At 49.9% G+C, this 22,209-nt stretch overlaps 1 protein-coding gene across 2 annotated transcripts; it reads right to left on the bottom strand.

The window, feature by feature from the left end:
* Positions 1 to 9,298: 9,298 nt before the first annotated feature.
* On the bottom strand, positions 9,299 to 19,002 carry LOC144135551 (uncharacterized). Of its 2 annotated transcripts, XM_077668194.1 has the most exons (7): positions 18,261 to 19,002; positions 17,762 to 17,866; positions 16,324 to 16,392; positions 15,255 to 15,470; positions 14,461 to 14,640; positions 13,672 to 13,848; positions 9,299 to 9,573 (listed from the first exon to the last, which is right to left on the bottom strand). In XM_077668194.1, exons 1-7 carry the CDS (start codon positions 18,475 to 18,477, stop codon positions 9,314 to 9,316), a joined length of 1,224 nt encoding a protein of 407 aa, XP_077524320.1. In that variant the 5' UTR covers positions 18,478 to 19,002; the 3' UTR covers positions 9,299 to 9,313. The 2 variants fall into 2 exon arrangements, with proteins under 2 accessions (XP_077524320.1, XP_077524321.1); XM_077668195.1 differs by lacking the exon at positions 14,461 to 14,640.
* Between the last annotated feature and the right edge of the window lie 3,207 nt (positions 19,003 to 22,209).

Raw genomic sequence — 22,209 nt, 5'->3', positions numbered from 1 at the left:
ATAACTATTGCGCCACGCCGTCCCGAACAAAAGAAACGCTTGTACGAGCCACGATATCTCGTGGTCTCGCAAGGCCACGAACCAGCAACGCGGCCGAGTGATTAATCGTTCTTGAACGGACCCGGAAAACGTGGCTTTCCTTTTCTTGTCGTTCCATTCTCTGGCGCTGCTGGCGGCCGAAAGGGTAAGCTGATCCTCTTCTGATTAGAGAGCGTTTATTAGAGGCGCCTCCAGATGAGGGGGCCGTGAGGAACGAGCTGAGAAATTGAGTCATTGAGAGTTTAACTTGGACGGACGCGCCCGCCAGCGTCGGCGATGCGGAACGTCTCCTGGCACCGTTTCAGAGTCGAAGGGCGGTGCACTGAAGCGCAGTGGGGCGGAACGCACACGCTATTCACTTTTTCCCCATCGGCAGCTCGGTAGAATGGCCACATGTTTGTGATGAGGCATGCTCGCGCAGACTGCACAGCATGCTGAGCTGTGGGTGTGGGCTAGCTGGGGATCCACAGTGATCCGCGGCGGACACAGGGGTGTAAGAAAGCGCTCGTCTTTCTTACGTCCCGCTGTTTGCCGCGCTCTACGTTTACTGAGCACAGAATGTTCATGGCATGTTCATATACCATCATGTTCATGATAAATGCCCTACCAAGACCGACTTTCGTGTTTGTGCCGATCAGGCACATGAACATCGATGTGCTTGCCTACAGAATTTCATACAATGCTGCATACCTATCCACCTAAGGTTATTCAAATCACAGCTGGCACAACAGCTGCTAGAAAAGGATTGTCTCAGCACATATAAGTCATCTTAAGTTCTGGGGTGAAAGGCTTGGAAAATGGGTCCTCGACCTCACCTCGAGTAGTCGAAAACACCTTGTGTCATGGCGCTCTTAGGCCATAGCTAGATGTCCTTGCGCGATAAAAATACATTATCAGCTTCATCATTCGATGCTCCTTTGGAAGTGCACGAATTTCTTAAATAATGATGTTTACGTTTCATCGATTCAAATATGCGTTCATTTCAGTTTAAAAGATCAAACCCGCATTCAGAAAGAGGCCGCCTGGCTTAAATGTGGCCAGCCTAATGTCGAGGCCCAATCGTTTCTTGCATCTTTCTCTGAAGCCGACGACATGTTAGTATACTCCTCACACTCCCCCCCCCCCCCCCCCCCTCCCGCTCCCCGTCTTAAAAAGAACATATTTTTCGAATACGACTCTTTTCACTAGCCAGCATTATGAAGTTCCGCATTACACGAATTTAGCAGTTCAACGACCAACTTCCGAGTTCAAGTCCAGCTTTCTTGGACGTAACATTCAATTTTGAGGCAACTGTGGAATATTTTAATGAACTGTAATGAATAATTGATTGGAAGGGCGTAACCTTCCAATGCGTAGCAAAATCGTTCTTTTACAGTTTATCCACGCTATCATAAAGTACTTAAGAATGCCACAAAAAACCAATGTGGGGCGTTTTTGACAGTATAGGAGAACACTACCGGCACCCCGCAGTGGGATCTACGGATGAATTGGTGGTCGTGGTGCAGTCTTACTTCCCGTTGAAAAACGCGCTTGTCGAGCCTTAGTTGCCACTGCAGCGTTTGATTAATGAATTCCTTTCCACCGCCTGCTTTCTATACATGGTGAAGTCCACCTGGAAGCAGCGCACGGCCGCTCCGGTCTGCCCGCAGCTGCCGGCGACTACTCAGCCTGATCCCATCCGAGATAAAAGAGGCTGACGGCATGAATGGAAAAAGGGCGGCTCCGTGTGGGCCCGCACAGGACACGGGAAGAGGCGCCCGCTTGAAAATTCATCCCTCGAATGGCTGTTTAGCCAGGCACTCGTCCTTCGGGCTGGCTGAGGTGTGAACAGAGGCGTCGTCGCTTCGCGGCTTGTCGGCTCGAGGGAGGGGGACCCCGAGCAGCCAAATGACGACGAGAGGGAGCTCGTGTCCACACCACAACCACCCGCGTGTGGGGCAAAATACGTTTGACGCCTGTAGGGGTCACTGCAGAGGTCGACAGGCTCCCATTCTGCGATTTGCGGCCGCCGCAGCTGCCTTTTGTGCTGCGTCTATACGGGACGAGCAGACTGCTCCTTCGGGGTGCGTTATGCAAAAGAACTGATTGCACGAGCAGTCTGTATGCCGGCGTGGAAAAATTGTGCGGCGCCGTTGTTCAAACAAACACTGTCTTTTGTGCTGAGCGGCTCGGATGGTGCGGGCGTGTAGCCACTTCACCCTTGACCCGATGAACTTGCTCCGTCATAGCGGTGCGAAGAGGAAAAGAAGTCCGGGTGGCCTTGAAAATCTACGCGGCCCAGTAGACTGGCATCGCAAACAGTTTCTTTACTGACCTGCTGCACGCCTGGCGAAGCCTGCGCGTTGTATCTTTCAAGGATCATGCGGAATTTCCAGCAAATTACATTTCTGAGAACAATGTCGCGTTTGCGGCGTCAGCGCAGAAACTGATTTATACTACGCTAATTTCTTCTGTTGAAATGCAGCTTTAGTACAGATGCGTCTTGCGCCTTTACCAGGCCAGTCAACGTATGCGCGTTAGCCGTACTTACTACAGAGTGCCGCTCTAAACACCATTCCGTTTCCCGGCACATGTGCATCCCGAGCAAAGCGTATGGGACGACTTTTACCTGTTTTTAACATTACAGAAACACGACAGTCGTACACAGGGCTGGTTTGTTTGGAACATTCCGTTTCAGTGACGGTGATTGATATGTCGTACAGTTTAGCATTTTAAAATCTTTTTCGACAAAGACTTCTGCAGTCTTCTTGGCTTGGTTCTTTGCCACATGCCGTGCTCATTTCTCTGTGTTCCTTTTCTCCTGCATTTCCTTTTATTTGGGGTCCGGTACTTGAGGACAGAGTAATCAGCTCTTCTGAGCTCCTTCCTCAGTTTCGCGCCGCCGTCTGCGGTGCCACCTGCCGTGGCTGGCAAAGTGGAGAGAGGGAGGCGCTTGCTTTGCAACCCACTGCCAGACAAGGATCACTACAAGCGTCCACCGCCCCTCTTATAGTGCGCGAGCACTAAAACGATCAATCTCAGATTTCGTCGATGTTATAAAAACACCATCATCCTCAGCCTGACTACACCCACTGCAGGGCAAAGGCCTCTCCCATGACTCTCCTAATAATCCAGTCCTTTGCCAGTTGCCTGCAAACTTCCTAATATCATCCGCCCACCTGATCTCCTGCCGCCTACTGCTACGCTTCCCTTCTCTTGGAATCCACTCCGTTACCCTTAAGGACAAGCGGTTATCTTGCCTTCGCATTACATGCTCTGCCCAAGTCGATTTTTTCCTCTTGATTTCGACTAGGATGTCATTAACCCGCGTTTGTTCCCTCAACCACTCTGTCCACTTCCGGTCTCTTAACGTTACGCCTATACGTTACGCCTTAACGCTACGCCTATACCACTCTAATTCGACCTAAAATCGAATATGCCCCGGCTATTTGGGACCCCTACCAATCTTACCTAATAAATAACATTGAATCATTGCAGAACCGCGCCGTTCGTTTTATTTACTCCGATTATTCACGTAACACCAGCATCACAGCCTTAAAGAAACGCGCAGGTCTCCAGGATTTATGTCTCCGCCGCAAAATTGCACGACTATCACTTTTTCATAAACTTTATCATCATCCATCACTTCATAACGACTTTTTCTCTTTGCCTCCTTCGATTTTTGACCGCCGCGATCATCCCTTTAAAGTTAGGCGTTTCACGTGCAGAACATTTAACTATGCGCATTCATTTTTACCACGCACAATATCTGGCTGGAACACTCTGCCTTCACATATCGCAACCACCACTGATCCTGATAAATATTTTAATCTTATATCTTCAATAACTACTGCTTAACTCTTCGCATACATTGTTATTTTTTCATGGCTTCCTTTACAGGGTATGTTATTGCAGGGTATGTTATTAAATGATTCATTGCATTAGTGTTCTGTTTGTATAAGTTTAATACTGCAGTAATCTTCGTTCTTTGCCGCGCTGCCATTCTTTTGATTCTTTTGCTTACTTATGTCATGCGAAGTGTCATATTGTTGCTTTTGTTGTTTTATATTTGTGGTTTTGTTTTATTCTGTTCATTTGCCTGTTCCCCCCCCCCCCCCCAATGTAATACCCTCTCGAGGGCCTTTAGGGGTATTCTGTATAAATAAATAAATAAATAAATAATTTTTCTTTCCATGGCTCGCTGCGTTGTCCTTAACTTAAGCTGAACTCTTTTCGTTAGCCTCCACGTTTCTGCCCCGTAGGTGAGTACCTGAAAGATACAGCTGTTGTACGCTTTTCTCTTGAGGGATATTGGTAAACTGTCATTCATGATCTGGGAGAACCTCCCATATGCTCATATTTTCTAGCGCTTAGTGAACACAAGGGACCAGAACACAAATACACAGGACGTATGCTGTATTTGTGTTCTTGTCCCTTGTGTTCACTAAGCGCTAGAAAATATGAGTTCAAACAATATCCAACTAGCCCAAGTTTCTGCCTCCCATACGCGCTGCACGCCATTCGTATCATTCCGGTTATTTCCCTTTCGTGATCCGGATCAGCGATCACTACCTGCCCTAAGTAGGCGTATTCCTTTCCCGCATCCAGTCACTCGTTGCCAATAGTGAACTGCTGTTCTCTTGCCAGACTGTTGAGCATTACTTTGGTTTTCTGCATGTTAATTTTTAGACCCACAGTACTGCTCTGCCTGTCTAACTCATTAATGATGCTTTGCAACTCACCTCCTGAGTGACTCAGCCAGACAATGTTATCAGCGAATCGCAGATTATTTAGATGTTCTACATTAACTCTTATGCCTAACTGTACCCAAGTCAGGCCTCGGAATAACTTCTGTAAACAGGCGGTGAATAGCATTAGCGAGATAGTGTCTCCTTGCCTGACGCCCTTCCTTATTGGAATTTTATTGCTGACTTTAGGAGGACTATGGTTGCTGAGCAGTTGCTATGTATATCTTCCAGTATTTGGACCAACGCTCTTCTACACCCTGATTACGCAATGCCTGTATGACTGCTGAGGTTTCCACAGAGTCGACTGCTTTTTCGTAATCAATGAAGGTTACATATAAGGGTTGGTTATAATCTGCGCATTTCTCTATCACCTGATTGATAGTGTGAATATGATCTATTGTGGAATATCCTTTACGAAAGCCTGCCTGATAATTTGGATGATTAAAGTCTAATGTTGCTCTGACTCTATTAGCGATTACCTTAGTAAATACCTTGTAGACAACGGACAGTAAGCTGATCGGTCTGTAATTTTTCAAGTCCTTGGCGTCTCCTTTCTTATGAATTAGATATTTGCGGTCTTCCAATCTTCTGGTACGGTCGAGGTCATAAGGCATTGCGTATACAGGGTGGCTACTTTTTCTAGCACGATATCCCCTCCGTCCTTCAACGGATCTGCTGTTACCTGATCCTCACCAGCTGCTTTTCCCCTTTTCAATGCTCCGGAGGCTTTCTTTACTTCCTCTTTCGTTACTGGTGGGATGGCGCATTACTGTGCGCTACTGTCTATCTCATTAACGTTCTGATTACATTGGCTACTGTACATATATGTGTAGAACTGTTCGGCTACATTAACTATGTTATGCATATTGCTAATGACATTGCCCTCCTTGTCTCTTAACGCATTCATCTGATTTTTACCTATGCCTAGTTTTTTCTTCGCCGCTTTTAGGCTACCTCCGTTCTTAAGAGAATGTCGGTTCTCTCCGTATTAAAATTCCTTATGTCGGCTACCTTGCGCTTATTTATTAACTTCGATAGCTCTGCCAGTTCCATTCTATCTGTCGGTAAGGTTAGACGCCGTCAGGCATTGGCGTTTCTTAATCAGATCTTTCGTCTCCTAAGATAGCTTGCCGGTATCATGTCGAACCGTCCCACCGCCTCCTTCTACTGCGCACTCCGTAATGATAGCTGTCAGATTATCGTTCATTGTATGAGGATTAAGATCGTCTTCCTCAGTCAAAGCCAATATCTGTTCTGCAGCGATATCCTGAATTCCTCTATTTTCCCTCCTACCGCTAGCTCGCTAATAAACTCCCTCTTCACTAGCTTCTTCCGTTCCCTCTTCAAGTCTAAGCTAATTCGAGACATTACCATTCTGCGGTCGCTGCAGCGCACCTTTCCGAGGGCGGCCACATCCTGAACGATGCCAGGTTGAGAGCATAGTATTAAGTCAATTTCACTTTTAGTCTCACAATTGGGGATCTTCCAGGTCTACTTCCTGTTCTCTCGTTTGCGGAAGAAGGTATTCATGATCCGTAAATTATCTCTATCTGCGAATTGGACTAATGTCTCCCCCATGCTATTCCTAGAGCCTATTCCAAGGTCGCCTACCGCGTGCTCGCCAGCCTGCTTCTTGCCCACCATCGAATTGAAGTCGCCCATCAGTACAGTGTAGTGTGATTTTACTTTATTCACTGCCGATTCCACGTCTTCGGAGAAGCTTTCAACGGTCTGGTCATCATAGCTAAATGTAGGCGCGTAGGCCTGCACTACCTTCAGCTTGTACCTCCTATTGAGCCTATTGAGCCATCCCCCCCCCCCCCAGCCCCCTGCCGTCCAGAAGCAAAAAAAAAGTGAAAAAGGCATCAGCAGAACAGTGAAGCCTGCACAAAAATTAAATGTGCGCTCGACAACACATCATAATCGTGGGTTTTCAGCTCAAGATTCACAGAAACAAAGATGACAACGTTTGCACGAAACGTACGCAGAAATTCGGTTGGTCGAAAAACCGAGATCACGGTTTTGCGAAAAAAAAAAGAAAGAAACAAGGGAGCGATTTTGTTCCGACTGGCAGCAAAATAATGAGACAAGGGGAAAGGTGAAAGCTTTGAACCCGTTTCAAACTCTTGCACTGAGAAAATAAGAAAGTGTAACAATAGAACGCCTCTTATTAGGTAATAAAATGCAGGTTTTCACAGAAATTTAGACAAAAAGAAAAATCACCATCATGGCAAATAAAACGAACAAGACATCTCCTTGCAGAAACGTATCAAGAGCATGAGCATGCAGTCTTCAAAAGAGCATGTCAAGAAGAAACAGGTTCTGTCGCGAATAAAACTAATCTGATATCATCTTTAGAAGTCGCTCGAGTTCATGGTCATGTCTATTCAGTAAATTCAGCAAGTTTTGAAGGTAACACCATATCATATCTGTTTGCCATAATTTGTGCGACGAAGTAATTTATTCCATTTGTCTGGGTAACGGGCGGGATAGTGCACAACTTTTTGTTGTAAGGAAGCCGGTTCGCTCGAAGAACCTACGTTGTTTCCAATTTCCATTTTTGTAGGCTAAAGCTAAGTGGTAAGCGTACATATCGTATATGGCCATTATGTTTCTGAAAGAGCGGAAGAGACAGATGGTAATAAGGAACGTTAGAAATATTTTTTTGAATTTTTTCTGCCGTCCATATATGTTATGCATGTTACTTAGGGTTGTCATTCCCCAGACCAAGTGACTATTTCATGTGGGAGTAGAACAATGCATGGTATATCAGAGTTTCAACTTTAGTAGGGAAGATGTGTGTGTTTATATTAGACAAGCCAATGACTCGTGACAACGTGTGTGTAATATGATTCAACTGGGCATCCCATGACATCTGTTGTGCGCAGACGACTGAGCATGCAGCGTGGAGCCCCGGCTTTACAACCCCCCTTTGCCTCCGCTCCCAGCCAGTGAGTTGCAGGCCGTTTTTGTATCCGCGGCGGTCCGTGGTGGAGAAAGAACGGCTCCCCTGTGGGCCCGTGCACGGTAGCTGCTCGTTGTTCCAACGGCTCTGTGCTCCTCCCTTTTGCGTGTCATGCACGACGACCCTGCCTCCGGACATATCTGGGATGACACAGCCCGCAGACACACACGAGTGTATGACAACACACGGAGAAAAAAAAATAACTCGGGAGGGAGCGTCCGGCGGTAGCCTTGAAGCCTAGTCATAAACAGTAAAGGGGAGAGTGTCGGTCCCTTCGTGGCACGTGATAACATGCGGTAACATCCCCGCTGCGCGCGCGCATGCATGCGCGGGTCAGCGCTGCAAACTGACTCTAGATCACCACCGTGCTCTAGATGAACCTCCCGCGCCAGACGCGCGCACTAAAACACACCAACACACCAGAGACTGACGACCCGATTTTTTTTTTTTCGCCATGGTTGCAAATCTGGTAGAGCAGACAATTAAATGTACCTATGTCGCCGGTTTGAATCCTTGATGCAAACTATTCATCTTTAAGCAGCTCGAAACACAGGACGTGAAGGGAGAAACACGAGACGACATAGCGCTCGTGTCGTCTCGTGTTTCTCCCTTTACGTCCTGTGTTGCGCGCTGCTTAAAGATGAATCCATTCCAACTCGCCCAGTTTTCTGCCCTCATGCAAGCTATAGCCTCCAATTTGAGTAGCACATACAAGCGTCTACAAAGAGAAATCGTATGACACCCGGACCCGGAACCCTGTGCGACAAACGGTTTTTGCGTCACAATTGTGGTACGAATGTTGTCAGGAAAACTGGCGCCACGTGGAGGTCGGCCAGTGGCGAGTGTATATAGAACAACTACATTGATACGGTTCTCTCAAGTGGCGGTGCTCGGCTTGCTGTGTGCGTCGTACGGCCCTTTGAGGACGCCACCCCCTTTTTTTCTTGCCGTCGCCGGAATTTTCAGCACCATCTGCGAGTACACACACACGTCGCCGGATTTTCTCGTAGTGAGGCTAATAATGCTTTCGCAGTCGACTATGACGAAATTCACTATGGGAAGCAAAACTGGCGTCTTAATTCTGCGAGAGGCAGCGTCTTGGGACGTGCTTGCTCATCTCCACACCAGCCTCTCGAACCGCGCGTTTAATAGAAAACAGTCAACACTGTCAATAAGGCCCGGTCGGTTCTCGGTCGGTGCTTGCCCATCGCCGTCGAAATAGCGCTGGAGGACGAGAGAGCGATGAACCAATCATGGCCAGGCACAGCTGCAGGAATCCGCAAGTCGCGCGGTGCTTTCACGCAATTTTCTGGCTGATTAGCGCCCTGTTTTCTGTCACAATTACGTATTTGCTTTCACGCGACGCTAGTCTATAGCTGTCAATGTAGCTCGACTTTGTATTCCCCTTTAGTGTGCATTTAAGACTTACTTTGCGTGAGACTAGACAGTAGCCCCAAGGCTGACGATGGCGCCCCCACTAGACCATTTCGAGGATCACCGATACAGATGAACCAGAGACAACAAATACAAATAGACGGTTTATGCGAGAAAGACAGATATGTGCGCAGTGCAAGTGAAGGCGCTACGCCGCCCCGTGCATCCTCCTCCTGCCGCGGCGCAGCTGGTGCGCCGTGGGGGCATGCACGTGGTCGCTGGGCGGCCGCCGCTGCAGGCACGCCCGCTCGCAGTCGTGCACGGTGCGGAAGGCGCTGCGCGCGCAGAAGTTGTACATCTCGCAGACGCGCGACTCCGGGTTGTAGTAGTACAGGTAGCGCAGGTGGTCGAACGCGCACGTGGCCACCTCCCACTCGTCGCGGCAGCGGCTGTCCAGCGTGTCCTGGTCTGCGCAGTCGACGCATGCTGTGAGGATATAGTGTAAATCAGTTAAAAGAAGGATCACGGCTGGACACCTTGCCGCATCAATGGATAAAGCGGCGATTATTGTGCCGACCACAGGGCTTCCCTTCTACGAGAGCGCTCACTGCCCATTTGGTTCAATGTCCTCACTGTACGCAACGTGATAACAGCGGAGTCAGAGGGATAAGACGGGGCCATATACGGACAGGAACGAGGAAGGTTTCGGGTAATACACACTAATCAGACGCCGGACACGCCGGGTGGCGTCCCGTATTCCGTCACCGGTCTTGAAGGCGGGCCAGCGGCAGAAATTCGCAGGTTTTTCGCTGCTTAATGCTCACGCAATTTAGAGATGACAACGGCAGATTCACCATCCCTCTCGGAAAATGAGAGGACTTACTCTAAGCCTAACACGAGCCAGCGCCACATGGGTAGCATACCCTACAGGATATATTTTCAAATCTCCTGTAGTATTCTAAAAGCTAAAACCATTCTAAGCACCCAGCCCGGGAACGCGTGCACTTTGAGTTGATTTGAAGGGGCTAAACGTATCTAAACGACTCAGGCTATCACAGCTGCCATAGTACTTCACACGGAAAGGGATAAACCACTGATCAGGAAAGGCGTCAGGCAAGCAGACACGATCTCTCCTGGAAAATTCACTGCGTGTTTACAGGCGGTAGTCAGATAATTCGAGAAGCTAATGTAGAATAGCTCAGCAATCTGCGCTCTGCTGGTGGCATTGCAAATCATCATCGATGACCTAGACAGGCAAAACAAAACGGTAGGTCTAAAGATATATAGAACGCTTTAGCATGGTTAGGTCAAATGCGAATTAGGTGCGCTAGCACTTCGGTCTTCACTTCGCTCTCTGCTATGGGCTCGGTTTTCAAGGTCAAGCAGGCTTCCGACAAAGATCGGAGAAATTGGCGAGTAGGAGGGCTAGTGCTGGAGGGGACACTTAAGCTTCGCCTCAGCGCTAGACGCAATAGCGTTAATAGATCAATGTCCGCAAATACGGGATTGGTCATTCTCAGCTTTACATTCATATATCGCCGGGAGTCCTCATACCGCTCCCGGCGCAGTGGCACAGCGGTTAGCCGATGCGCCACTCCCCAGCGATGCTGCCACCGGTGCTGCGCCTTGTGTTACCCAGGTTGCTCTTCCCGAGCGACCAATCACTTTACCCGCCGCGGTGGCTCAGCGGTTGTGGCGCTCGGCTGCTGGCCCGAAAGACGCGGGTTCGATCCGGGCAGCGAGGGTCGCATTTTGATAGAGGCGAAATTCTAGAGGCCCGTCTACTGTGCGATATCAATGCACGTTAAAGAACCCCAAGTGGCCGAAATTTCCGGGGCCCTTCACTACGGCGTCCCTCATAGCCTGAGTCGCTTTGGGACGTTAAACACCCATAAACTGTTAACTGAGCTGCCACCTGCCACAGTGGGCCGATTGTTCACTATTCTGTGGGCAGGTTGTGATGACGCCGCAAGGTCACGTGACCTAGGTGACCCACCTGCCACGAAGGGGTTCACATGGACAGACAAACAGTGGCGAAATCAGTCAGTCGAGATGTTAGTCTTAGCGCACTAAAACTAATATGAAGACCACAAGAGTGAAATAGCTACGGATGAATAAGGATTCATTTGGCAGGCACTCTGAGCACATCAACAGCAGTTTACCACTATCCCTCGGGAAGAAATTATACACGATCCGCAGCTTACCGGTACTAACCTATGGGACACAAACGTGGAGGTTAACGAAGGTCTAATATAAATTGAGAAAAACGCAGTGATAGGGCAATGAAATTGTATGTGTGTATCATTAGGAAGCAGGAAGAGAGCAGAGAACAAACGCGTCGGAATAAAGATGAAGAAATGGGCTTGAGCAGGGCATGTACCACGAGGGCAGCATAGCCGATGGTCGTTCAGGGTAACAGACTGGATTCCAAGAGAAGGCAAGCACGGAGTTGGGTGGGCGTATGGGATTTATTTATTTATTTATGTATTTTTTTATTTATTCGTCTTCAAATGTCCCTTCCGGGACATTTCGGGGTGGGCATAAGACGGCAGATATAACTATACATTACTTAAAATGAAGGACAATGGTTACATTGATGAATGAAACTCCTCGATGGCGGACCTGAATACTTGATGGTTGGTGATGGCGGCCACTTCAGTCGGGAGGTCATTCCAGTCTTTAGGAAAAACGAAAGCTGGAATGTTGTGGTATGTGCACGTTCAGAGTATACAGCGTTCGGGCGCTTATGGCGGGAAATGCGATGCGAGCGTGGGATGATTTGATTGGCTGCTGCAGTACTGTGAACGAATTTATGAAATAAACGTAGGCGCGCTACGCTACGACGGATGAATAGTGTAGGTAACTGTAATAGCGATTTTAGTCCTGAGATGCTCGTATGATAGTCAAATGAGATAATCCTAGCGGCACGATTCTGGGCTGATGCAATAGTAATAATTAGATTATTTCCATGAGGATCCCAAATGGAGTTAGCATATTCGTGTTTCGGTCTGATGAATGTCTTGCAAGCGAGTAATTTAAGAGAACTAGATGCTAATACAATGTTGCGCCGAAGGTACCCAAGGACACTGTTTGCAGAGTTGGTGATGCGGGTAATATGGAGAGTACAAGTTAGGTCGCATGAAATATGAACGCCTAAGTGCTTGTAATTATCGACGGAAGAAACTGTGGCGTTATTATTAATGTATACAGACGAGCAAAATATATGACGACGGTGAAAGGAAATTAGTGAGGTATTGTAAATACATGAGCCCCTTTTCGCACCAATGCTGCAACTGAGAAAGGTTATTCTGCAGGTCAACGATGTCCTATGGATTTCTTATATGCCGATATATGACACAATCATCAACGAACAGTCGGATGTCCTGGAATAAGGGCACCACCCCTGGAAGACTCGGAACTTCAACATGAAGACACCCGGGTTCCGATGAATCGACCAATTTTTGGCGCCAATAAAGTTTATCTCTCTCTCTCTCTCTCTCTCTCTCGAAGAAACACCAAGCGGTAGATCATTAATATTGCTACACTACTGACATTCTGCCGGCGCCACCTGGTGGTCGAACCTGTCTCCCGGCGCGTGGCCGAACATCTTTCTCTCGAATGAGCGCGGCTGTTCGGCAAGCCTCACCCCAGTAAACTGCTGTGCTTCCCGCTTCCTGCTACGTTTGTCGGTGACAATATGTATTACAAAGAGAAGGGGGCCTAGTACAGTGCCCTGGGGGACACCAGACTTCACGCGTAAAAGGGATGAGAGGAAGTTGGCACTGACGAACTCATTTAAAAAGGCACGGATCCAGTCAACGATCAAGGGGTGCAGAATCAGATGGCATAGTTTGTCGATTAAGCGGCCATAGGGAACTTTATCGAACGCCTGGATAAGGTGGCCACAGCTGGCACAGGTTAGGGTTAGTTGGAGTGAGGGATGAGTGAAAAACTATTGGCTCTCGGGGGATATGGGAGAGTCCTTCGTCGTTCATTTTACTTAGGCTGATGATGATGACGATGCCCCAAAGCTCCTTTACAAAAGAGAAGGTCTCAAACAAAGCCCCTTCTCTAAAACTCGGCAGACTCATACAGAGAACTGAAGGCTGAGAGTGCAGAAGGTGCAAGATGAGCCTTCTGCCGACAACGTTTGCATAAAAGGGGGCACAAGAATAGCGAATCACTGTTCTAAGCAAACATAGAAATGCGATTAAACAGGGTAATTTTGTACTTCGCAGCACCCTCATCTTAAAAACACTGCAGGAATGCCTCCAAGAAGAGTTGGTTTAACGAAGAAAACGGTAGTCATACTATTGATTAGAATCACGTGACCTTAAATGATCGACGCCGTCAGTTTAGTACACACTATTGGGTCCACATATAAGAGCGCTAGGCTCTCGATCACCACAGTTGGCAACAGTGTTGAGAGTGTGTGAAGGAGAATCTCGCTAATTCAATGGGAAGGCCAGCAGACCGGTAGGCTCCGTAGCTGCACTACACGTTGCGAAAGCCAACGTCGTTGTTTGGCGATTGTGCGACTGGCGCCGACAAGGAGAACGCACTCACCGCCGCAGGCCTGATTGCAGGAGTCCCTGTCCTCGAAACGGTTGCTGCCCACCAGGCACCCCGGCTCGTCCACGTCCAGCGGCTGGCACTGGCCCTCGCTGTAGTAGAACTGGTACACCTTGTCCTCCGTGGTGCAGAGCCGGAACGTGGGCGTGTCGCACTGGCGTCCCGAAGGGCCTGCGTTTCCCGAGCACGCGTCGTGAACGACCCTCGCTGTTTCTGAAGTACTCCCCCGGGCGTAACATGCTTAACCTTCTCCTCCGCCGGAAGAGAGGTTTGGCTGACCAGTTGCACACGTACAGACAATCCTGGTGCATCACGTCCGGCATCGTCTGCTGGGCGCTTTGAGGGTTACCATGCAAAAGAGCGGTGCGTCTCTCTCAGGATTGAACAGCGCACACAGGACGAGGACACAGGAAGAAACGACAAGAACGTGTCCTCGTCCTGTGTACGCTGTTCAATCCTGCCATGCACCAACTAGCTCAACTCCACGTGCTTTTACAGTTCGTCTCTCTCAGTGTCACCATGATGTTCATAGATCTCTCGGCTCTCTTGATGTAATCCTGGTGCATCGCGTCCTGCATCGTCTGCTGGACGCTCTGAGGGTTACCATGCAAAAGAGTAGTGGTGCGTCTCTATCAGTGTCATCATTCTCTCGGCTCGCGTGAACAGAAGATAACTCAAGTCCTCGCAGCCTTAGCAGCTGTTCACCGTAATTCGTTGCAGGAAAAGATTCCTTCCAGCGATGTTGCGCGCCACAGACAATCACGTTTCGAACAGTGCAGTTACCCTTGCATGTGGCGTCGCAGTGGCTGTAGACGGCGAAGCGGTCCCGGTTGACGGGGCAGTGTGTGTGCTGCACCCACTCGGCGCAGAAGAAGCCGCCGTACGAGGACTCGGTCACGTAGAAGGCCCGCTCCCGGAACGACTCGTAGTCGCACGGGGACACGCTCACCGCGAAGCACGACGCTGCGAGATTTCGACGCGACCACGTTAAAGCTACTGCCCTGCAAAAATTCCGTCGTCGTCGGCGTTGAGCGAAAAATACCCGCAGAGGCAAGCTAGATGGCCCACGTGGGCACGTCACATTGCGGCGTAATCGCAACCTGGCCACCCGATCGTGAGCAAGCTCAACAATTTGTGGCACGTGGCAGTGAAATCAATGACTGGCCTCGAGAAGAGCAACCGGGTCGCCCCACTGGTGGCAGCACCTGCCATCGCTGAGCACTGACGTATCGCCTATCCACTGCGCTACTGCACCAGTAGTAGTACGAGGACTCCCACGGATATATGAATGTCAAGTACCGAATGACCAATTCCGCATATATGGGCATTAACCTACTAGCTCTATCGCGTCATACCCTTAATACAGAGCTTAAGGGTCCCTTCCAAATTTAGTTGTCACTGGTGTCCATATTAGCGCGGCCTATACACATAAGCCCCTATCAGCTCTGTGCATTTTCACACTGGCCACTGACCGCCAGTCAGGTTTCAGTATTAACCAGGCGTAAATAGAGGGGAAAAAGTTTGGCCCCTAGAAAAAGCGTCGAGTGCGTCCACTATAAGCGTCTCAAAGGACTGACCGGGTGGCCGCCACTTGGGCGTGGTGGTGGTCTTGAGGGTGGTGGGAGTTGCGCCGAAGGGCCACAGGTAACGCCTCATCAGGCTCTTGGGCGAGGCAGTGCTGCCGTTGGCATCGGTGACGGCTCTGAGGTGACCGCGAGTCTTCCTCGCGCCGGGAACAGAGTGGGTGCTTCCTTCCCTCGTCAGCGTCGCAGCTACGTCGACGCTGGGACCGCCTGGCGAAGGGCCACACCAGGGGCGATTACTAGTGCATAGATGCAGGATATAAAAGTCACTGGGGCTGCACTGGCTGGGTTGGCAATTCAAGAAAGAAAACAGACTTGATTAACGAACACTACACTGCTCGAGAATAGACGAAGGCCTGTGCACAGCCGAAACATCCATTCTTCAATGTTCGTTCACCACGTATGTTATCTTTGGTGCACCGCCAACCCAGCGAAAAGGAAAGCTTGCTGGCACGGTCAGTTATAGTAAAAACGTAGACCATCTTTTGAAACGATTGAAACTATGAAGAGACGCTCGTCCTTGTCTGTCCACTCTGCCCCGTCTCTTGTGTGCTGCTGTGCCTGTAATTGTGTACCAACACAACCAATTCGCCACATTAATCAAGTGTGAGCATCCGTGCATAGTTCACAACTTTTCTTCTCAGTCCTCGATGGTTTTCTTTGTGGTTCGTGATAAAATTTTGAGTCCTTGACGATGCATTTGCGCACACCTTGTGACTGTGTGACACCGCTACAAATCCTATCCTGCGAACAAACGCAACGTAACAACATAAAACGACATGCATTCGGCCAGCTGACTTTAGGAAGACCCAAACCAAATGTTTTCCGCAGATAGTAACAACTTCCCGTTATTTCCTTCACTCGCAAATGACGATGGGCTGCGATTACTCGCAAAGCCTCCTTTTCTGCCTGTTTGATAAGCTGACGAAGCAGTGGCTCAGTCCGAGAAAAGCCGCTGAAGAGTCGGCTGTACTGCTAACAAAAGCCTACTGCAGGGTAGTTAGCATTTTTCCTGGGCGAAAGCCAAGAGAGATGTAAAGCAAGAACCGAGGCTGGGCCGTACTACGCAGAACTGCAGGAGCTACCACTTCGGGCGTAATCTCTGCAGGCACGAAGATCACTTGACGCACACCTGCAAAGGAAATGGAACAAAGACAGTTGGAGGACACTTCATCGCCACCTTTAAGGGTGTGACGCGATAGCGTTAAAGCGTGCTAGCAGCGGCTCTTCCCCACGCTGACACGGTTCCTACATTATGTCAAAGACCACACGACGCGTGTGTAACAAAGCCTTAGGAACGTGTCTGCGTTGAGAGTGCCGCGCAGAAAATAATCTGTTTGTGCCCTATTGTAAACCATCGAAACCGGCAATAAAAATATATAGTGCCTGCGTGCCTAGGTGTAGCATGTCTGAATCGCAGCCGAAGGGTTCAATTCTCGACTAATTACGCCGACTGTTTTCTCAGCGCAATTTATTCATGCTTGCAGGTCCTAATAATATTTGAGTCAAGTTGCAACCTTCTGATTCTCAATATTTAATCACTTTTCAAACCCGCCGCTTTGCACGCGACGCAGCCACCTTTCGACCAGACCGGATTTTTCGCTCACGCCGCTGAAGACGACGACACCGGATCTTCTGCTACACGCGACGCTTAACGCTGACCCGTTAACGAAAGCGTGCTCGAGACTTAGAGTTTGCACGCGTTAGAACAGTTTATTTTTATGCTGCGTAAAGCTGGTGTTGCCGAGCTCCGGCACAGGGTACCGCTATGTGCTTTTGCGAAAGTTGCGTGCATAACTGCGAATATGCCATCAGCTAAAGTTTGCCTAAAGAAGCCCATCTTAACAGTAACCGTCGGAGCACGGAAGACCACCGACGTCATTGCTGCACCGGTCAGGGCCCAAGCTAACCGCATCTCATAATGTTAGGCTTCGGCCAAAATAACAATCGCATTTCGAATTTTCAATTCTATTTGGAATATATTCAGCAAAGCGCCGATGCAAATTATAAGGGGGCCGTAAATAAACTACGACTCGCTGCAGCTGAAACGAGATAACGTCATGATCCCTTCCAACTGCGCAATGTTTTTTTTCTCTCGCCCGCAGGTCATTACCTCAAGCAATTGCAGACCAAGCAGTGACGAAGGCGTAGTGCCGCTTGAGCCAATGACAGCATAAAGTCGAACAGCGGGCGAGACGGAAGCCTCATTCAACTCACCAATGTTTCGGCAAGACGACTCGTCTGTTGTAGACAGGTCCTCCAGTGAAAACGTTGGATGGTGGACTGAGCCTTCCATCCCGCCTCTTGTTCGATAATGCGCTTCTAAGAATTCAATCTTCTAGGTTCTCTATACGAATGAGATGGACAGAGATCTGTGCATTATACCAGACCTAGGCCAGTGCTTGATATCGTCGCCTCTAGAGGGCCGGAGACGACCCCTAGGACAAATTAATGGTATTTAAGCGATGAGGAGGGAAGCCGCCAGATACATGGTAGCTCACCGGCCGTCTTGTACTCGAAGATCACCAGGCCGACCACGAGCACGGCGAGGAACACGTAGAAGATGCCGGGGAACATACAGCCCAGGAACCGCGGGCCATCATCACCTGCGCAGTGGCGGCGCTTAAGTGAAGGTCACTGCAACCAAACTCCATGGACGGAGGAAAAGGAACCAGCGGTGCTCATACAGACCCGAGCAACGCTAATTGTGCCTGCTTACTGCTTCCTGTACATTTCAATGTGTCATCAACATGTCTCTCGGCCTAAATAAACCAAAATTTAGAACGACGCCACATTGGCGCTTCGTAAGAGCTGAAGGACGCTTTAAGTGGTAAACAAAGGCTTAGTCCTCACAATGCAATTTCCACGTGCTCGCAGAACGCCTCCAAGCTGTCAGTAAATGGCCCTAAAAATCAACGATTGCTGAAAAGACGGTAATAGTTAGGCCGTACCGCCTACTAGTTAGCTCCTCTTGCTCGCCATGTATGGCAGGCCGCTCACCTTCGCTGATGTCAACGATGGAGCTCTCCGGATTGGAAAGGGTGGTGCTGGTGCGCCTCAGCGTCGTGGTGCTGTCGCTCACTTCGTCCGTCGTGTCTGTCGTCTCAGCCATGGATGCACACCCGCGCTCAAGCACCGCTCTTGGACCGCTTCTTCTTCTTCTTTCTCCTCCGCTACACGCGCGCTTAAGATTTCTGGTGTCCTTTCTGTACTTCATATGTAGTTCGAAGACGTGCCTGTAAAGTTGTGAGGTGGTCTTTCGACCGCTAGGCCAAACCCTGGCCAATTCCCCATTGTGACTACATTCCACAGCAGGAGCTACAAACCATCTGTGTCATTTTGTGCTCGGCTCGTTGCAGTTCAGGAGGCACTCTCCTCCATGGTCGCCACAACTTTGCTCCCTGCGGCTCGCGTTGTCATCCGCACTGACGCCCTTCAATCTACGGCATGTTGGCCGCTGCCCAGTAATATGTCAGGACACCGGCTCGAGGCACGCATCCCACAGCCAGTGCGTATTGAGTTGGTTCCACGGGATCTGCTGACCTCTCAAAGCCAGGCAGATTTTGCGACCCGCCTCGTGACTCCAGGCCCATCTTTGCCACGGCTCCTTCATTTGGACAACTTTGCCCTCCTTTCATCAAGAAAGGAACACCTCCGGCGACGCACACGTGCTCTCATCCCTCCGTGTGTGGTAACCCCCTGCGGTCTTACCCGCGCAGAGGAGGTTGCTCTTCGGAGGATCCGGATCGGGGTTGCCCTCACACCTGCCGTCACTCGGAACTGGCCTCAGTACCGACAGTTCTCTCCTCGGCCTGGGTGTCCGATATGTAAATGCGAGGACGTTGAAGCCGACATTAACCACTTACTGTGGGACTGCAGGCCCAGCCCACAGGCCTACAAGGATCCGGCACCTGTAGATAGCCCGTATTTCTCCGCGCAACCCTGCTTTATGTATTGCCTGGACGCAGGGAGCATACCATCACTCACTACTGGACTTCATAAACTCAGCTAACTTTTTTCAATTGCTTTAATCATTACTGCATCCTTCATCAAAAAAAAAACAGCAGTCGCATGAGTACAGAGAGCAAGCCCAGGCTATAGTGCAACCAACGGAGTGAGGAAGACTAGGATTCGAGTGGGAGTGACGCATGAACGCGCAACATGAAATGGTGGGCAAGTTGGTCAGACGTTATTTGTAGTGCAGCAGCGCAATGGCGGGAGGCCAAGGGAAGAGAAGGGACACGGCGCTGTGACCCGTTCCTTCTCCTCCTCGGGCTGTTGCACTGGGAAGAGAAGGAACGGGGCACAGCGCCCCATGTCCCTGGTGCACGAACGCAGCAGCGGGGAAGAATTCAACTGAATAAATGCGGTGTTGTGCTTTCGCCGACTAGCGAGAGCCCGGTAACCGAAAGGTACACTCAATAAGGTATCATCAGTGCAAATAACAGGTGAGCATTTGAAGAGAAGGGCAAGAACGAGGGCGACTTGAATGAAACGAGAAAAAAATCAGGCCCCGATTCATATCGTTCGACTAGATGCGATGCATGGACCCGTAGCGTAGGTTGCCGTTTTACCGACATTGTATGCGGCTTCTGGCGTGACGCGGCTTCTTCCCTTCCGCTCGGCTGCAGCTGGCGTGCATAGGTTTCGTCCTTTCTATGTGGCTGCAGCTCCCGCGAAACCAGTTTTCCTTCTTCACCAGGACACCACCTGGCATCACCAGGACGGCACCACTAACGGCATTTTTGTTAGCGACCTACCTAGGGCTAGCACACTATTGCCGCCCGCAACCCGTCGCCTGTAACCCTCTCTTCGTCTTCCTCTCTCATAAATGGAGAGGGAGATTTGTCTCTCCACTTATCTATTTGCCAACTGTAGCACGTAGCAGCGAGCAGGCTTCACGAGGGCACAACGTCTTATTTGGGAGTCACCCATCTAGTTCTAACGCACTCCGCCTGCGGCACGTGGACACGCAGAGAGCACGGCTTTTAGCGCGACAAGCTCTGCTCCTCCCGTGCTGAGCCAGAAGGTCAACTGCCTCTTGGATTTGGCCTCTAGCGGGAGGCGCGCCTCATGTGCAAAATCGCGCGCGTCAGGTGCCTCGGTCTTCTTCATCTGCGCCACAGCTGCAACGCTCTTGGCAGTCACGTCCGCCGCTGCGCTGGCTGCTGCTCGGCCGCTCCTCCTCGGCAGGTGCAGCATGTGATGTGTCACGTGATTCGATCTTGCGCTTGCCACTTATGTCCGCCGCGGCGCCGACCGCCGCTCTGGACGCTCGCTCTTGCACTTGTGGCACGTGATGCATGCAGCACGCGATTTGCTCTCGCTGAAGCAATTTGCTCTAGCTGAAGTCTCGAAGCAATAAAGCTGAACCAAAGCTGAACCGTGCCTGATCATGATTAACAGAGCTTTCGATCTGTATATCCTAGCCCAGCTGAGTTGAGCCACAGCTACTTTTTCGCTGGCGAGGCCTCTGGTGTCAGCGTACTCAAACGTTTTAGCCAGACAGCAGCTTAGATTCATCACGACAGTTCTGCCCAGCACAGTGCAGCCATTCTTACGGCCTTACCAAAGCGCGGTGTACCCGAGCGGCATCAGAGCAGCCCCTGAATGCCTTCTTCCGTCAGTCTGCCCACAGAGCGGAATGCGATGCGCTTTTTTTTATTGTAGCGCAGACATAGTACGCTCCACCTATCGTCCAAGTAGCTTAAAAATTCAATTAGCTTTCATTGGTTGTAGAACTGAGGCACACCTTTAGGCTGGGAATAAATTTCGGAAGAAAAGGATCTCTGTACAGAAAAAAAAATGCCTTTCTGTAAGTATTCCTGTAACCATGCAAAAATGCACAAAAGCAGCATATTTCGGTCTTGTACAAGAATATGGAACGTTGTAAGTTGCCATACGCTTTGGCGGTATTCGAAGTGAGAATAGCAAACGCCAATTCATCAGGTCTAGCACCCTCGACGAAATCAAATCTATCGCTGAATGCTTGTAGCGGCCGATAGGATACTTAAAAAAGTACGCAGATTTTTGAGGCTAACAGTCGTGAGGGAGCCATGTTGCCTCGAGTCCGTCGTTTCCTTCCACTTTGTCCTGCCCGGTTTCGGAGCAGGATATCGATTCAAACAAGGCGGCCAAAGCGCACAACTTTCCTGCGCTTAACAAGGATGGCGCTCTTGCTGCAGGCAAGACAAAAGACCCTTGCGTTTGTCACCAGCCTGCGTTTGTATTCAACGACGATGGTTACGATTTTATTGCGCCAGCCATGGTCTTAACAATGTGCGGTAAACCTTGATGCCACGGATGTCACCGCTCAATAGCCTGGTCGCCTGGTTCGTTCATTTAGCGGGAGGAAGCCTCGACTACCGAGATGCGGAGCTGGAACAGTCATCAGCCTGACCACGCCCACTGCAGGGCAAATGCCTCTTCTATGCTTCTCCTAATGACCCTGTCCTTTGACAGCTGCGGAAACAGTGTCCCCGCAAACTTCTTAATCCCACCTAACCGCCTGCCGGCTGCTGCTACGCTTGCGTTCTCTGGAGCAGTGGTCAGCCAACATTCATAAGCACTTGCGCACGCTATGGGGAGGCGATGGGAAGGCGAAGAGACGCTTACTTCACACCGATAGCGACGACTGTGGCGATAGGCGCGCGTGAGGGGCACAATGGTTGTTGATGCCACATAGCTAACCATGCTTAGTCCTTCTCAGTGATAGAGATCAGTGCATCTCAGTCTATTTCCAGGTGATATCTCAGTTTCCGCCAGCCTTCGGACGCAAAGTACATCCGAGTCTAACCTGAATGTCACGCAGCCTCAGATGTGCGTTAGTTCTTGTATTGCGGGGCATAAAAGAGCACCTGTGGCGCAGTGGATACCAGTGTGTGTAAGCGGCTGCCAATTCACTCTTCCACTGGTTGCATGGGTGCTCATGACGGACTGTAATAAATGC

This window comes from Amblyomma americanum, chromosome 5 (assembly GCF_052857255.1).
Source record: "Amblyomma americanum isolate KBUSLIRL-KWMA chromosome 5, ASM5285725v1, whole genome shotgun sequence".
Taxonomy (NCBI): domain Eukaryota; kingdom Metazoa; phylum Arthropoda; class Arachnida; order Ixodida; family Ixodidae; genus Amblyomma; species Amblyomma americanum.
Note: the sequence above shows the minus strand (reverse complement) of the source record. Positions and strands in the feature narration are given on the sequence as shown.

Coding starts and splice junctions, on each gene's coding strand:
- LOC144135551 (XM_077668194.1), bottom strand. CDS start 18,477: ATGAAGTACAGAAAGGACACCAGAAATCTTAAGCGCGCGTGTAGCGGA. Junction 16,393..17,761: donor CTTCGAGTACAAGACGGCCG/GTGAGCTACCAT, acceptor TTTCCTTTGCAG/GTGTGCGTCAAGTGATCTTC. Junction 9,574..13,671: donor CTGCAATCAGGCCTGCGGCG/GTGAGTGCGTTC, acceptor TCGACTGCGCAG/ACCAGGACACGCTGGACAGC.